This window comes from Pan paniscus, chromosome 10, assembly GCF_029289425.2.
Source record: "Pan paniscus chromosome 10, NHGRI_mPanPan1-v2.0_pri, whole genome shotgun sequence".
Taxonomy (NCBI): Eukaryota; Metazoa; Chordata; class Mammalia; order Primates; family Hominidae; genus Pan; species Pan paniscus.
The window spans coordinates 80,297,383-80,315,478 of record NC_073259.2 but is presented as its reverse complement, the minus strand read 5'-3'; the positions used below and the strand labels follow the sequence as shown (position 1 = coordinate 80,315,478).

General features: G+C 40.3%; 1 protein-coding gene across 1 annotated transcript in view; it reads right to left on the bottom strand.

Moving 5' to 3' along the window:
• TRHDE (thyrotropin releasing hormone degrading enzyme) overlaps positions 1–14,765 on the bottom strand; it is a 396,236-nt gene extending 381,471 nt beyond the window's left edge. Inside the window, exons 1-2 of the mRNA XM_003832902.6 lie at positions 13,587–14,765; positions 197–470 (exon numbers count right to left, since the gene is read on the bottom strand). Of these exons, the coding sequence (XP_003832950.4) occupies positions 197–470; positions 13,587–14,491 (1,179 nt within the window). The 5' untranslated portion in view covers positions 14,492–14,765. The remainder of the gene's footprint in view (positions 1–196; positions 471–13,586) is intronic.
• Positions 14,766–18,096: the final 3,331 nt, after the last annotated feature.

The window sequence follows — 18,096 nt, the reverse complement described above, 5'->3', positions numbered from 1 at the left end:
TATAGAAGACAGGTTTCTCTCTGACACTTTGAAACCAGTAAAATATGTAACCCCCCCCCCCCACATAAGAATTAAAGAAAGAATTCCACTATATAAGGTGTAAAAAGGTTAGAAATGACTCACTGTTAATCCAGAAATCAGGTTACTTTACAGAGTGTACATTATCCAAAAACATCATTAAGCTGAAAATACTTACTACAACCCCACTCTTGGTGGTAGTTTCTCTGTATGTGAAGTTGCAAATTGCCCAGGCTAAATAATATGTGGACATGAGAGGGGTCTGTGAAAAGTGATCCGTAACCCATCCATCTTCCTCAAACACGGAAGTTTCCACTGGCATATTAGATAAAGATAAATAGGTTGCTTGATGCTTGATGCTGATTTTGAAAGTAGCCTTGTAGATTGGCTCATCAAAACAAGGAAATGCCTTTCTGGCATGTGTAGGCGAAAACTGAGTAACACCAAGGAATCTGGAAAAAAGAAAATGACATTCTCAATTACATTTATGTTGAGTTAAGTTATGGCCACATTACATGCTTCTGTTGATGAAATAATATATTATTCCAAATTGCAATATTTTTTGCTGAACCAAACTTAAGTGCATGAATAGCATGAAAGCATAATCCGTATGTAATATACTTCCCCAACCATAAAAGTTTTTCAGGGAGGTTTCTGTCTCAATTAAAATAAATTCATTAAACCCAGAGAAGTGCTCATTAGATGAAACATTACACAGTACAGAAAAACAGCTCACTGGCATCACACTGGCCAGAACTGGAAAGTGATGATTCTCCTTTTCAGTGTGCTTCACTTTCTTCTCTGAAGCTGCACAACATGTAAAGACAACGAAACCAAAATCCAAAAATTATCCTCAGACATATGTAGAACATAGACCATCACTTGGGAAATCTCTGTGCCCTAAAATTTCAACGAGACACAGCCTGGTTTTGTTCAGAAAAAGGATTTTGAGACCTGATAAATTCTGGTCTGAATTCTGGCTCCACAACTTTCTTAGCTATGCCACCTTGGGCAATTATTAAACTTTCCTAAGACGTAGTTGGTCATTGCTGAAAAAGTAAATAATCAAGTCTAACTAAGAAAGTATTGCACAGCTTAGAGGAAAAGAAAGGATGTAAAGCACCTATGACTGTGACTAGCATGGAGCAGCTGCTAATTCACATCTTCAACTTTTCTTGGAGCACAGGAATAAATATTTATACAGATCAAGCCGTATCTTATTAAAATTCCAACTGAAAGCACCTTCTATATTCTTTCATGGTTTATGGTTACAAATGAAGACAAAGATTAAATATTTTAAGAAGGACTCTTCAGCCCGGCATGGTGGCTCACACTTGTAATCCCAGCACTTTGGGAGGCCGAGGTAGGCGGATCATGAGGTTAAGAGATCGGGACCATCCTGGCCAACATGGTGAAACCCCATCTCTACTGAAAGTACAAAAATTAGCTGGGCATGGTAGCGCATGCCTGTAGTCCCAGTTATTCGGAAGGCTGAGGCAGGAGAATCACTTGAACTCGGGAGGCAGAGGTTGCAGTGAACCAAGATCGCGCCACTGCACTCCAGCCTGGTGACAGAGCGAGACCCTGTCTCAAAAAAAAAAAAAAAAAAGAAAGAAAAAAAGGACACTCAGACACTCTTCTAAATAAGAAAAACATTCATGACAAAAGTTAAACTTTTTAAATAACACTAGTTACAAAACAATATAAGGCAAGTCAATATTAGACTGTTAATAGAATACTATTGAGTTCTGAAGCGATTTCTTTAAAAGGCTTGTTCCTCCACAAATAGTTCTGCCACCACTCCTCTCTCCATCATCTGTGATATACATGGTTAATCTAACATGGCAACTTTCCCACCAAACCCGAACTTGGCCTCAAAATTATTCTCAGCACAGCACTTCAGGCAACTACTACCAATCAATACAGGTTGACATGCGTATTGAATCTTATTGGCTATCCCTTAGCTCAAAGCATGAGGTATAAATTTTACACTATTTTTAAATTATGAAGCTTACATTGATCATTGAGGGCCTCATTTTTTTAAAGCTTAGTTTTAGAATAGAGAAAAATAAAACATTTTAAAAATTAATAGTTACTTATTTTCATAGACAAGGTTTTCGAGAGTTATCTTGGAAATAGCAACAGGCTGCTACACACCATGCTTGGTTAAGTAACTTAACTATCTGACCCTGTTTTTTCATTAGTAGAAGGAAAATATGTTTTCCAGGCTTTGCTTACAAAAGTCAAAATGATAGAATGAGATAATATATGGAAAAGAGATTTTAACTGTAAATCTTCATATGAATATGAGGTTAAAGCTAGAAGCAATATTAGAAACAAATTGTCCTACTCCCATAAATTTCTAAGTTGGAAAAGTGCATCCAGTAGGATTAAGTGATTTGTCTGAAGTTACACAGACAACTTGCACAAAGCTGGGTCTAGAACTCACATTTTCTGAATTACATTTCAAAACAGTAAAATTAATTTTTAGCCATAATTTATAAACATCTTAATTCAGCTGTAAGTAACAAAGATTCTTCTTTCCCAATTTGCCAGTATCATGGTAATATTTTTCCTACTATTTTTTGCTGATTAGTAATACACTTTCTGCTTAATGAAATGTCAGTACCTTTTAGTTAAAATGCACCCATTTACCAATTTTGTCTTCATATGCTTTTATCTTACATAATGCTCATGAATCTTATCTTTCAGCTTATTAATTAAAATGTCCACTGAGCTTAATATTTCTCACTGAGGCTATTTAAAAGATGCCCATGTGATTTTATTTATGAGTCAAAGTTACTCCCTTTTAACTTCGAAATATCTGAGAACTCCAATTCAATCACTGAACGAATATTGTCTGCTATGTGTGAGCTTTATGCTATACAGGTTGAGTGTCTCTTACCTGAAATGCTTTGGACCAAAAGCGTTTCAGAATTTGGATTTTTTTAGATTTTGGAATATTCGCATTATATACTACCAGCTGAGCATCCCTAACCCAAAAATCCTAATAAAAAACGTTCCAATAAGCATTTCCTTTGAGCATCATGTTAGTACTCAAAAAGTTTTGGGTTTTGTAACATTTTAGATTTTGAATTTTTGGAGTGGGGATACTCACCCTGTACTCAGTATACTTTTTTTTAAGATATAACCAATTTCGTGTTTAAGGCCTTTGCAGTCTAATTGAAAAATATATATTTTTCCATGAAATATATATATATGTGTATAATATTTTCTCATGGAAAATTAAAGGACACCTAATAATACTAGGGGAAGAGTTCTACAAGAGTTCAACAGAGAGGTTGTAATTAGAATGAATTAGCCTTTAAGTAAAAATCAAAGATGTCTTTGATATTAAGTAATTAGTGGGTAAGAATTTATTATGTGTAAAAGATGTAAATACCTCTGAGCTAAGGATAATTTGATTAAACAAATATTTATGCAGAGAAAAAACATAGTGCAATCTCTTTTTGCCTTACCAAGTAAGTAAGTATGTTAGGGAAGGTAGCAATTTAAATCACTGATCCTCAGGGTTGAAAAGAACTATAAAGATCACCTAGTGACTTCTTCTGCAATTAATATTCTTAATGAATTCATACACACAGTATATATCTATGCACAGAGGGCCACCATATATTCTGATAATGTCTAAATGAGGAAATACCAATTTCACAGTCTGGCACCTGAAGATGATTGCAATTGAATTTCAATTCAGTATTTAGAAAATCAAGAGAAGTCCCTTGGTAAAGAAGAGCAGTTGGACTAGATTACATTTAAGGTCTTTTCCAAGCTTGAGATCCTATAACTGAACAAAAATCAGACGTAAAATATTCCCCAAATGTGATTGGTTTTTTAAAGATGTTAAATTACACTACCACTAAATAGCTTTTTACTACAAGTTCTATAAAGCATTTGCTCCTTTTAATCATTTATTTTTGAGTGTTCAATACTGGGGAGAAAAAGATAAATATATATGCTTCCTTCCTGCAAAGAGTTTCTATGCTAATAAAATAAACATATACCTAGACAGGTATTATACAAAAAGCCATGACAAAAAGGGGAAAATGTAAGAAGAAATTACATTCTCCTAAAGCAGAGTTTCTCAATGTTGGCACTACAGACATTTTAGGCTGGATAATTATTTGTTGTGGGGACTGTCTTGTGCCTTGAAGGATCTTTAGCAGTATCCCTGGCCTCTACCACTAGATGCCAGTATCATCTCTCCCCAGTTGAGATGGGCAAAAATGTCTCTGGACATTGCAGATGTCCACTGTAGGAAGAAATTGTCCCAGTTGAAAACCATTAGCTTAAAGAACTCAAAGAAGTACTTATGAAGAAGAAAGCATAATAATTGGTCTGAAAACCCGGATGGAAGTTTAAAGGTCATAGTTGGATGAAGAAATGAGTGAGTTGACTACAGGTAGCACAGAAACAAGCCTTCAATAAAGTTTTCACTCACATATTAAGTTTGTGCCCTGTCTGCTGTATTGCAGATTCTGGTTACATCAGATCTCAGTATTTCAAGTCCATCTGTAACATCTTTTTCAACCTTGATACTCTTTTTTCTAACAGACAGAGCCAGTTTCAGGTCAGTGCCCTTAACAGGCAACAGTGCCTGCAGAATTTCAAAAATGTAATTTTGTCTTCACTGCATATATTTTATGGTTGCCTTCAATTAGTGGAAGTGAGACTTCTCTTCTGCTTACTGTCATTAAAAACATCAAAGAGGCCCATAGCAACGGTGATTTTGAGAAAAAAATAACAAGTTTGGAGTGAATTTGTGGTGAGTTTGAGGTGGTAAGCAGAATACCAAGTATAAGAAATATAAAAAATTAATTAAAAATAGAAATATTTCAATTACAGTGTGGACATGAAAAAATATATGTAAATATAGCAAAAAGTAAAACAAAACAGCAAAAGGCAGAAGGTAATGGGGACAAGTATTTTGTTGTCTGTTATTCTCCTGCTTTCTTAAACAAAATCATCTTTATCTTTTAATGAATCTGTCTATTACCATAAAAAATTCCACTTTCAAAAGTGACATTCTGGGAGTGTGATTCGTAGAATGTCATTTTAGCATAACTGGAAAAATGTGAATAACATACATGTATTTTAATTCTCTTCTATCTAAAATAAATTACTTTATTTTCTTAACAACTTGTCTATTTGACATTTTGGTTGAGCTAAGAAGGAAGGCTTAAAGCTCCATGTTGCCTCTGAAGGATATAGAGAATTGATTTCTTCTTATTTCTGCGGAAGTTCACTAGGCAAGCTACTTGTATCAAGTCGTTATGATAACATTCAGCACAAGTAATGCATTAATGTTGGTTGATATTGCCAACAAATTACAGTATGTGATACAAAACAATTTCTGCTCCATTATTTTTCAGTTTGCCTTTTCATAAAGGTAAGACATGCAGAGGAAACAAACATTTGCATAACACTGTTAGTATTCAGATTGATTCACGGCATTTCACTGTGGAATCCGCCAAAACCAAGAGAACCTCACAAACAGCATGGATGACTTGAAAGGTTTTCTTTTTGGCCACATCTCTGCATAACACAGTGGAAAATGATTTTGAACCTACTTCTATAGCAACTGCAATTTCTCTAATATTGCAGTAGTTTAAGATTGGTAATAAAAACTCCCAAGACCTAAAGAAAAGTTTCAATGGAACATCTAGTTACTATTCAACTGATTGCAGTAAGCGGACTGTTACAAGGTCATGGAAGTTACACGTGTCCCATTTAAAATTGTTAATCCAAAATGCAAATTGTTACTCGATGACTAAATTCTTTAAGGCAAAATGGGTCGTTGTTTAGACTGTGTGTTTTTATGCACTTCAATGAGTCATTAAACCTCTGCTATTTCAGAAGAGAAGTACTCCTGCTGAATATTCAATACTATAAGCAAGTGTGTAGTCTATTTTTTTTAAATAACCATTGGAGTAAACTAAAAACATAAGGCAATAATGCCAGCAATATGTATGTAGGAAGTGGTGCATATGTGAATAATCGTGTTATAAAAACAGAGCATAATATTCATAATTGTTTCACCATTTATGTACTAAATATGCTTACCAAAAATAAGTACTGCGTACTTGATCATCATTGTTGAAGGGTATTATGAATGCATTAAAATGACTTTCCCAGGTCATAATATTAGGTTTTCATAAAAATAAATAAAATTCGTGTCTGAGATTCATGTTTTTTTATTGGAAAGAGGCAAAATATTACGTAAGTATTATAAAGTACTGCTGTTGTCAAAACCACATAAAGTCTTAGGAACAATATCTAATGATTGAGACGCCTTTCCCTTGGTACTTAAGGCTTTTCTTCTTGCTGTACTGGTACCCTTCTGACTCTTCAGTCTCTGTCTGGTTCCTGCTATCTGGTTCCTGCTATTCTCACTGCTAATAGACAGCAGTGCTGTAATCAGAGACTTGTGTGTTTCTCTTGTTTCCCTCAGTCTTTCTGCTCCCTCAACCCTCTCCATCTCCCAGTATTTGATCCAAGCTGGGAGATTCTCTGGCTAAAATACCACAGCCTTTCTTTTCCTTCTTTTTTTCTGGTGACCAGGCTCCTCTTCTTCCTTCCCACCTTCTTTTCCCATTCCCTGTCTTTTGAACTCTGCTTAGGTGGTAAAAACAAACAGCAGCCAAAGGGATGTCCACGGTGACCATTTCCCCACTGTTTTGCCAGCAAGGGGAAACCCCAAAGCAAGAACGCTGGTCCTACACAAACTGGTACTAGCCCAAGTAGCAGATCTCCAGCCATGAAATAATAAAATTATATTTAATAACCACAGATGTGCTTACCAATTATCAGACACTGTTCTAAGTGCTTTATTACTGATGTAATCATCACAACAACCCTGTACAATAGAATATCATTATCTCCACTTTCCAGATGAGGACACTAGACACACAGCAATTAGGAAATCTGGTCAAGGTCTTAAAGCTAATAAGTGGCAGAGTCAGGATATGAGGCCAAGCAGTCTGGTTCCACAGTCCCTGCACAGGAGGAAGAGAATGAACACACTAAACACATACACACACACTTTTCCATCCAGCGACACAACAAAAGTGGACTATTTTTTAAAAGATATAAGATTTTTTAAAATAATCTATTTTTAAAAGATGTAAAAAGTAACCAACAACCATAGTTTTTGAACTACTTTCTTTGTCTATCCTCTGATTTTTCCTTTTTTAGTTGTGTAGTCATGAGGAAAGATGTGAATGATTAAAACAAAACTTCATCCTGCAGCACACACATAGGTGTGCACTGGGAGGAATTAATTCACCCTGTCCCTGTACAACTAGGGCCACAGTTCTATAAATGTCAGGTCCACCCAGGCATTCAGAGGCTTGGAGGCAAAGAAGGCAGGAAGGGTGAGCCTGGGTTCTTCACCCTTATTCAGCTCCATGCAACACTGCCAATCTTATTCTACCCTCACACTGCCACCACCACCATACAGCTGTGCCTGTTTGTGCATCATTTTAGGTTGTGCAGGAAACTGGAAAGAGCAGGAAGTATTTTTCACATTTGAATTTTCCAAAATTCTGCCTAGTAAAATTCTATCTGTGGGAGAAAGTATGCAGTCTCTTGTAGTAGAAAGTAGGATGGCATGAACTTTGAAAAACCCTGGTGGAAGCTGGCCAGTAATGTAAATCTGGAAGGCAGTAAAGAACATGCAAAGAATTGAGAAATGATGATGATGATGATGGTGATGATGAAGATTATGATTGCTAGGGGTTGGGAGGATGAGCATGGGGGTGAAGGAGGGATGCCCTCCTTAAAGACTGAAAAGCATTTATGCCTTAAAGGTAAATTATTTCTTCCTCACTGTTTTTGTATCACTCCTTGAAGTCATACTTACAGAGGTAAGTCCCATTTTTATAAATCATATTGACCAAATGTCACCACCCTCAAGCACACCTAAAACATGTCCTGCATTGTTTGCTCAAGCCCATCCACATACACAGTTGTAACAATCAGTTTAAATAAACAAACATGTTGTGCAAACCAAACAAATACTGGGAAAGCCAGTATCGGGTCCATCTTTATTTGAAAGGGATCCAAAGCAGATAGGCTCAGTTTGGAGTTGCATTGAATAAATAAAAAGAAAGGCAAATGCACAGGCAACAAAAGCAAAAAATAGACAAACGGGATTGCATCAAACTAAAACGTTTCTGCACAGCAAAGGAAATAAACAATAGAGTAAAAAGACAACCTATAGAATGGGAGAAAATATTCGCAGTCTGTACATCTGATAAGTGATTAATGACCAAAACATATAATGAAATCAAACAACTCAATAGCAAGAAAAAACAAAATCTGATTTTTTAAAGTGGGCAAAAGACCTGAATGAAAATTTCTCAAAATAAGACATACAAATGGCCAACCGGTATATGAAAAATGTTCAACATCACTTATCATCAGGGAAATGCAACCGCAGTGAGATGTCAACTCACACCTGTAAGAATGGCTATTATCAAATAGACAAAAGATAACAACTATTAGCAAGGATGTGGAGCAAAAAGAACCCTTGTACACTGTTGGTGAAAATGAGTACACTATAAATTAGTAAAGCCATTATGGAAAACAGTATGGAGGTTCATCAAAAAATTAAAAATAGAACTACCACATGATCTGGCAATCCCACTACTGGGGGATTATATATCCAAAGAAAAAGAAATCATCATGTTGAGGAGATATCTGCAACATGTTTATTGCAGCATTATTCACAGTAGCAGAGATACAGAACCAACCTAAGAGTTCATCAATAAATGGATGGATAAAGAAAATGTATACATACACTAATGAAATACTATTCAACCATAAACAGAAGGAAATCCTGTCATTTGAGACAACATGGATGAACTGGAAGACTTCATGTAAGTGAATAAGCCAGGCACAAAAAGACAAATATTACATGATCTCAGTAATATGTGGAATCTAAAAAAGTTGACCTCATTGAATTAGAGAGTAGAATAATGTTTACCAGATACTAAGAGCTTAGGGGAAGAATGGAGTTGAGGAGTTACTGGTCAAAGGATATATAATTACTTAGATAAAAGGAATAAGTTCAAGGGATTTATTGTAAAGCAAGGTGACTATAATTAATGACAATATATTATATTCTTGAAAACTGCTGAGAGTAGATGTTAAATATTCTCACCACAAAAATAGCTATATGAGATGATGCATTTGTTAATTAACTATATTTGTTCCAACTGTATGCATATTTCAAAACATTAGGTTATACAAGACAAATATATACAATTTTATGTCAATTAATTTGAAAAAACTGTATATTTAATTATTATCCAGGGTGATCAAAGCGAATGGCACTACAGGAAACGCAGCAAGACAAACACCAATTGCATAGATTTTCTCCCTGAGTGAGTCATTATTACATGGTCAGAGCTTTTTTTTTAGTAAACATTGTCTAGATATGGTTTACTGGTGGCATTTTGAATTGTGTTCAAAATCCAGCACTGAACTCAAGTTTTGCCATATGGTTATGTGAGCCTGACACAAAAACAATGAGCTAAGTCCATTAAGGAATCACAGAAAAAAGTTTTTACAGAAACAAATGGTTCTCAAAGATTTTTTCAGTTCACAGTCCTCTACAGAGGGACAAAAAGCAATATACTCCTACTTGCTCATGTTAAGCTATCTTCTTACCGAAGTGAATGGGAGAAATGAAGTTGCTTTCGATCTAAAAATAATGTAGTGAATTTCTTGTTTGTATTAAATACCATGAGTATTAATTCATTCTGAGTAAATTACAAGGCATCAGATCACACAAATACCACAGTAGAGCAAATGCCTACCCAGAGATAAAATCCTCCATTCTCTCCCCAAGATTTTTGCAAAAGGATGGTCCCAATTCTCTTTGAGAACTACCACTATTATTTTCCCATTTTACTTGGAGATTATAGTTTCTCTCTAAACAATCCGTTATAGAAAAGGACCTCATATTTTTAATGTCGTCTCACTTTGGCATGTTATAGACCCTATTAAAGTTTGTCAAAGAAAAACAGTCTCCCTTTTGAAAGTGAACAAAATGTTCTTTATCTTGGCTATATTTCCCTTTCAATTCAACCATCTGGATCTAAATTAAGGTACCCTACTTTGAACACGGGTGCGCTCACCATCTGGCTACCCAAAAGCGGCAATTATTTCAGGTAAACGGACATTTTACCTAATTCTAAGCAAGCATACTCTCTTGTCGGAGACTACAGCATAAATACACACCCATTTTTATCTGCCTGCTGCACACCTAGTTGGTGAAAAAGTGAGTATGTATTCTGCCTAATTTACTTCTTGGTGTGTAGACATGTGGATTTTAGGAGAATTTATTTTCAATGTTCAACAACTGTAGTAACCAAGAGTAGAGAATTTGTCTCAACTTGGGAAACCTTGGGCTTCAAGAGGGAGCTCGTCTTCTAACCTTTGTACATTACAGTATGGAAATCAGGAAAAGCAAATCTTCCCAGTTGTACAAAGCCCGGCTACTTACAACACCCAGAGGTGGGTAAAACCTTCCAGGGATCCAAGGTATATAGCACACCGTGGAATCTAATTTCCCTGCCGTCACCAAAATTCTTTTGCTCAGGTCTCTGAGAAGCAAGTTGAAGAATCAGACTGATAGGATTCTAATGAGTTAGTGTTTCCACATAGGCTAAGAGAAGTGGACTGCACTGTAGTATTGCTCTTTTAAGCATTTCAAGTTGCTCGATATGACTTCCTTTATCAGATTACATATTTGTTTTTATTACAGACATTACCCTATAATTAAATTGGCAAAATTATATCTAACTAAAGACCAAAATGTTTAATCATTAATCAAATGAAAATTCAGTGCTTGCATCTGCGTCCTATTTGAAAGTGGGTTTTAAAATGCCAATTTACACTGCATTTTGTGGACAAAATAAAAGTCCAACCCTAGCTGAGATGCTGATATGGGTCTGTTTCAAAATGCTCCATGCTCCAAGTGGCTATAGTAACAAAAAATGTTTAATAAATAGAAAGTTTGCATAACTATGAAATGGTTTATTAGATTTATTTCTTTTGTCTTCTCAACTCCAGTAGAAACATCCAAGAAATTATAAGATTTACTCTAGTAATAATAATGAGGAAGGGAAAAAAAATGAGGAACAAGGACTTTCTCTAAGATGCTGTTTAGAAATAAAACAATCCTGGGATTTTCAGAACACTGAGTTCTGCATTTCTATTGGGATGAAGAGTTTAACTATATGTTAACTAGGTTGAACTTCCAACCAAGTTGTTTACTTCTTTGGGGAAAACTGCAAGAGAGTTTGAGTACAAATACGCACTAGGGGTACAAGAAATCAGTTACGGTTCAAGCAGAAACATCTGGTCTTTTTAAGAGTCCTGTTAATTTGAAAGCATTGACCAAAACAAGCTCAGTTCTGCCAAACATATTTTGGCATGGCTCAAAAAACAGGATTTTTCAAAAGCATTTATTTCACTGCAGCAAGATGTATCAGTAATGATATGCAACTCCCAATATTGACATTTTGACCTAAGAAGCTTGTTCCTAAACATAGTATGCAAATTTGTTTTCTATGCCTTTCCCCCGTATTTGACATGATTCTGGGTTTAAAAAATATTTTTAATCTGTATTCTTTAGAACATGTTGGAGGAAGTGGTAGAAGGGGGTTTAAAATATCCATATCTAATGTCAGGAGTAAGAAAGTGAATAATTTATACATTCACTTACAGGAGGTTTTAACTATCATACAGCTACTAAAGCATTGGGCATTTTATTTATAGGAGGTTACTTCATAGAACTCTATAAATAATAAAACTTTTGCTTACTTTCACAATACATTGCAATTTCCCCAGCCTCTTACACAATAACTTCTTCTGAGAGTTTCCAAACACCATAAGCTCTGTCTGGTCCAGGGATTAGAGAACCAAAGTTCAAGTCCTAACTCTCCACGGACAAGCCTGCTCACCTCCAGGGCCCTGGGCTTCTCCGAGCCCATTTTCTGCTGTTGTGAGAATCACCTGAGAAAAGGAGAGGCTCTGCCTCATTACTGATCTGTAACCTGCCTCCTCTTCTAAAGTTGTTGGTTTAATTTTTAAGCTCACTTTGGTTGTTCATCTGCCCTCAGTCATTTAATTAATCTAAGTTATCTTAGCAATGTGGGAATTAGAGCAAAGAACAAGAATCACTTATTCATTCAACAATATACCTGAGAGCTTACTGCCACAAGACACTCATGAGAGCTAGCATTTATGGTGGATACTCTATATGCCAGGCACAGGGGTAAGTACTTTGTAATGCATTCACTCATAGACGTCTACACCAATCCTACAAGTAGAATATTATTATTGGCATCCCCAAGTTAGAATTAAAAGTCTAGGCTCAAGAGCCAGACTCCCTGGGTCTAAATCCGTGCTTTGTCTGCTCACTCTTGGTGATCTTGATCAAGCTATGTGACACACCTGTGCCTCCATTTCCCCACCTGTAAAATAGGGAATGCTGATAATAGCGTCTACCTCATAGGGTTCTTGTCGGATTGAGTACATGGGTGTGCAATAAGCACTAGAAGTAGTCATGTCAGGAAAAGGTTAATTACCTTCCTCAAACCTCCACCAGAGTTAGATGAACAGCAGAGATTCGAACTCAGTTCTATTGGATTATGAGGTCTGAGCTCTAAACAAGTGGTGAAAAGCTCCACGGCCTCTCGGAAATTTTTTATAAAAATACAAAACTACACAAATGTAAAACGCGGCAAAGACACTAACAAGGCATTTGAGACTGACCACTAGCTTTCCCACCGCTTGGCCACTGGAATCATCTCCAGAGGCGCAACTCATAAACAAACAACCGGAGTCGCCCTGCCTTAGCACAGAGCTGGCAGCGCCCGCGAGGCCACTTATCGCTGGCTCTGGCCTTGGCAACCTCCACCCCCGTCCCGGTCCTCTCAGCCTATCTCTGGAAACCACTCTTTTCACTCCGAATCTCAACTTGAAGTTTGGGGAAACTTGACGCAGCCAAAGCCCATCCTCTGCTCTGCACCTGGCAGGAGACTACTAATAGTCAGGGAAGATGGGCATGTTGTGGGTGGGGGTGGAGAACGGTGTGTCCCTGACCTGCCCTGACATGCTAACCTGGATGCGCTGTTGTCTTGGCCTTCAGCGCCACGTATTTTCCCTCGACAGTAACTTGGCAAGCTTTTCATGTCACTCTGGCATCGCTCAGATTATCAGCTACCCTTCAGAAAACGAACCCTGCGTTTCGATGCCTAAGGAACTCTGACAGGAAGAGGAGAGGTCCCGACTAGAGGAGGGGGCAGCATTCATCTTTTGGCACCGGTGAGTCAGTTTGCGAAGTTGGCGGCAGCGAGACCCCGAGGCATCTGGGAGACCCCGGAGTTCTGACTGCCCTACTCCGCTTTCGTTTCCTTCCCCCCACCCCTGGCTTCCCAGGTATTGGAAGCCAGCTGGGTCCCCGGGGTCGCAGGCCGCCCAGAGGTTCGAGCCGCGCGGCGGGGTGGGGCAGCGCGGGGCACCGCCTCCCTCCATACCTTCTCTCCCCGTGGAGCACATAGGAGCTGCGGAAGAAGCCCAGGAGCTCATTCTCGATGAGCGCGTTATAGATAATCTTCAGATTGTAATTCCTCTGCGCGTCCAGTGTCCTATTCAGCACCACCACTAAGACCTGGGTTTGCGGGTAGAGGAAAAAACCGGCTACAGGGACAGCCCCGAACGCCCGGTCCTCGGCCAGCTGCACTTTCTCCACCGCCACTCGGGAAGCGTGCAGCACTACGTAGCGGGTGGCGTTCCGGCACGCGATCTCCACGTTGACCTCCCCGGAGAAGGTGAAGTTCTCCATGAAGGCGGTGAGCATCAGATTGTAGTGCAGCGGCTTCAGGTGGCCCGACAGGCGCAGCTGCGTCCACGGCTCCCACGGCTCCCGCTCCTCCTCCGACGGCGGCTGGGCCGACGGGGTCCCCGGACTGGCCACCCCACCCGCTTCGGGCTGCCAGGAGTCCCCGCCTGCGTGGTGGTTGCGCCGGGCCGATCCAGGGAGGCTCCCGTTGCCGCCGCGCTCCGGAAAGCCTGAGGGGCCACCGTCGGCGCCTAGCGTGGCACTCGCCCCGCACTCGTCGAAGCGCAGGCTGAGCAGCACGGCGAGCATTGTGACCGCGAGCAATGCCACGAGGGACACGGCGAAGGCCAGCACAAGCCGCTTGTGTACGGCGATGTGGCGCTCCGTGGTGCGGGGTCGCACTCCCACTGAGTCTGCCCATGGGTCGGAGAGCCCCCTGCCCCCAGCCCGAAGCGCGGCGTCGTCTTCCCCCATCGCGGCTGCGAAGGGTGAGCTGCTCTTCTCGGCCCCCTCCTCCTCCTCCTCCTTCTTCTTCCTCTTCTTTTTCTTCTTCTTTTTCTTCTCCTCCTCTTGCTCCCCCAGCTCGCCGTCCAGGGCCATCACACCGCCTCCTCCTCCTCCCCCGCCCCCTCCGGCACCCCCCGCGGGCGGGCCACCCGGGCCACAGCCAGAGCAGGCATCGGAGAGCTCACGCGGGCCGAGGGCGCGCGACTGGGGATGCTGGCCCGGGGTCTTTTAAGACGGGTTCTGGCCACAAGCGACGGCAGCTTCCGCGACCCCCATCAGCCCCGCCTCACTCTGGACACCGGGCTGTGAGCTCTGGGACGCGCCCAACTTGGAAAGCGTCTTGCTTGCCCAGCGCGCGCTACTTCTCGGACGAGCACCCGGTGCCGGGGCACATGCTGCCCCCGCCCCTGCGCGCCTGCGGCTCCCGGCTCTCCCTCCCCTGCGCCGCGCTCTCGCCTCGCTTTCCGCGGGAGCCTTCCAACCGGTTCTCGGCTAGGGAGAAGGACGGGAGCGGTGGGAAGAGCGAGGGTGTAGAGAGGGAAGTTAGGGCTTTCGCTTTCCCCCCCCACTCCAGCGGCGGCGTTCGGTCCTCTGGGTGGAATGTGCTCGCAGCAGCAGTGACGGCGGCCACAGCACGGGAGGCACCCGAGCCATACACCCTGCAGCTGGAGAGAAAAGGATGGCCGAGGTGGGAGAGACTAGAGTGAACCAGCAGGAGGAAGTCCTAGGGCCGCGAAGCTACGACGGAGATCCGTCCTGGAAAAGCCTTCTCCACCCTGGGCACTTTAAGCGGCGGTGGCGGCAAACGGCAGGAGGTTGCAGACCCGACAGCGAGCCTCCCTCATTCCAGTCTTGCTCTGCCCTCCGGAGATGACAAGTGAGAAAGAAGTGTCCGGCCGGGCCATCCCCTTCAGGTAGATGAAGCTCTGGGTTTGCTCTATATCCCCAGGGGGAGAGCCGAAGTGCGTATGTCCGAGCGCGTGTGCATGTGTGTGCGCGTGTGTGCGTGTGTGTATATACACAGGCTTCGGGTTTAGATTGCCAGGGCTACTCCAGCTGCATTGAGGGACTGAAACTCCCCGAGAAAGGCAAAGGAGAGGGAGCGCGCGAGGAGGCAGGAAAGGCGGGAGGGAGGGGAGCGGCTGAGCGGCAGAGGCAGGCACTGGGAGATTAGAGAGCTTTTCTCCGCTCTGTCACACCAGACACCCACAGCCACAGAGGGGGTTGCTGAGCCGCCTGCAAGAAGTACATTGTAAATCTTCAGCGCAACAAGCCCCGCAGTCACCCCTCTTCCTGACTCCTTAGCCCCACCGCGCTCCAGGGAGAGATCCTTGGAGCCTTTGGCTATTAACATAGAGAGCAAAAGAAGATCCTGCTAGGGAGATGTGGCTGTGTCAGATTTCACATCAAGCTCGCCAGAGGATTTGGAGGATTGTATGTAAATTGAAATAAATTCTCCAAAACCTGACTACATATATTACATTATACTGTGCGATGTGTCCAGGTGTGCAGTACTAAAATAATGTTAGCAATGAAGCATTAAAATCCTCCGGAAGTAAAGGCCAAAGCAAGGTGATGTTTTCCCCATAGGATAATTCCCATCTTTAGATTGGGGAAACGATTAACACACAATGCCTACAGTGTAACATTCAGGACCAAAACCCTGAGACTGAGAAAAGCTGGGCTTAATAGAACGGTGAACGAATACATTCCATGATTGGTCAGTTTTTCATTTAACCTAGCCATAATTACTTTCTTGCAGCTTTCCAGTGTTACCATGAACATTGTTTAAACTTTGTTAGGATAGTTATCAATAGACAGTTTGCTGACAGCAGGCAGCATCAAAACAGGTTCATAGCCCATTGGCTGGTTATGGACTCTTGTCTGAGTATATTGGAGTTTAAAATTATACTGCAGAGTATGTATAAGTATGTGGGATATCCAACCTTCAGAATTTGTGCGAAGAACTCTAATTGGAACAATATTCAGAAAACAGCCACCCCAAAGGTGACATCTAGGAAGCAGGAGTCTCCAGTGTTTAGTAAAACAAAGTGTGATTGGCTTCTGGGTTAATTTAAAAAGTGAATAATAGAAAGAAAATTAGGTAATTCCTTTTTACATGTTTCTTTCATGTCTTCAAATCTTGAAGGCATTTTACAAATCATGTCCATAGCTATTTTCTTACAAAAAGAACTGGTTAATGCTTCTGGCTTTGGAGTACTGAAAATAGACAATTAAAATATTGTGTTTGGCTTTAAAAGCATGACCAAAGAGAAGAGACCAATTACACATTAATCTTAGCTTGATAACCACTAAAAACACAGCCCTGCTCAAGGAAGCCCTTTTTCATTTATCCCCAGATGGGATACATGCTCAATGCCATGCATTCTAAATGTCCATTTGAATCATTTTTAAATGATGATGAAAATAAGTGCCAGGGTGGGATTTTTTAAGCATGTTGTATGTGGGCCGTTAGCAACAGACCAAGGGAAATGCCACATTCTGTTCAAGTTACTTTTTTCTGCTCTGTTTTTAAATGTCTGTACTCTTGCTGTCCATATGTATCTGGCTGTATGCATTTTAAGAGTTGAGGAGTTGGGGTTCATTGGTTTGTTTTCACAGAATCAGGAACTATAGTGCAAGCAAGTAAGAGGAGCCCTGCGATCCTCAGCAGGTCACCAGACTTCTCTGACTTTAGGGTTTTAAACTGGTAATTTAGTATTACTGATCCAATATCCATGGAGTGAGTACATTTGATTATCAGAGGCTTCTGGAATCATCCCAGGGAGTCTAAGACCCACTGCCTAAAGGAAGAGGTTACCCACTAAGGGATCTTTAAGACTTTCTCTTTCTAAAACATTAGTCAAGAAAAGATTCAAAGAAGGCTTTTTCTGTTTGTCTTTTTTTTTAAGTGTGTACAAATTTGTGGGATACATGAGAAATTTTGTTACATGCACATAATATGTAGTGATCAAATCAGGGTATTTAAGGTGTCCATCACCTGAGTACAATACATTTTTGCAAGGTATAGTCACCCTACTGTGCTCTCAAACAGTGAACAGCTAGATTCCTTCTGTCTTGCTGTGTGTTTGTACCCTTTAACCCAGTTCTCTTCATCTTTCCCCTTTCCCTCACTCACGGTTCTCAGTCTGTTATCTCTTTCCTCTCTTTACCTCCATCTGTTCTTCTTTGTATTTCATTAATGTGTTTATGTACTTCTGAAAATTACTACAAGGAAAGTCTCAAATATTTCAGAATTAAATAATACATTTACCAATTAATAAAGTCTCTACTAACTGTGATTAAATTAGTAAATGGATTATTTTTTCAGACCCAAGTGGAGTGGACATAAGATTATTAATATAGAATGGACACAACTTACTAGCTCATGGATTCCCCTTAAATGTAACTTTGCATAATAAAACTTACTATCAAGATCAAGTAGGTAAATATTTCTTCCTTTCATATCAGTGTTACAAAGGTTTTCAGTGAGTTTTCTTTTTTTAATTTCTGAAAGTATATAGCACGCTTTCCCAAAGAAGCAAGCACTTTAGTAAAATAATTTTTAAATATTATTTTTTCTAGACAATGTTCATTCTACCTTCAAAGCAAGAGTGGGGGGTTGAAATTTCAGAGTTCGTACCTCACAAAAATATTAAAGACATAGTTTACTAATATTCCTTTTTAAAGTTGCTTTC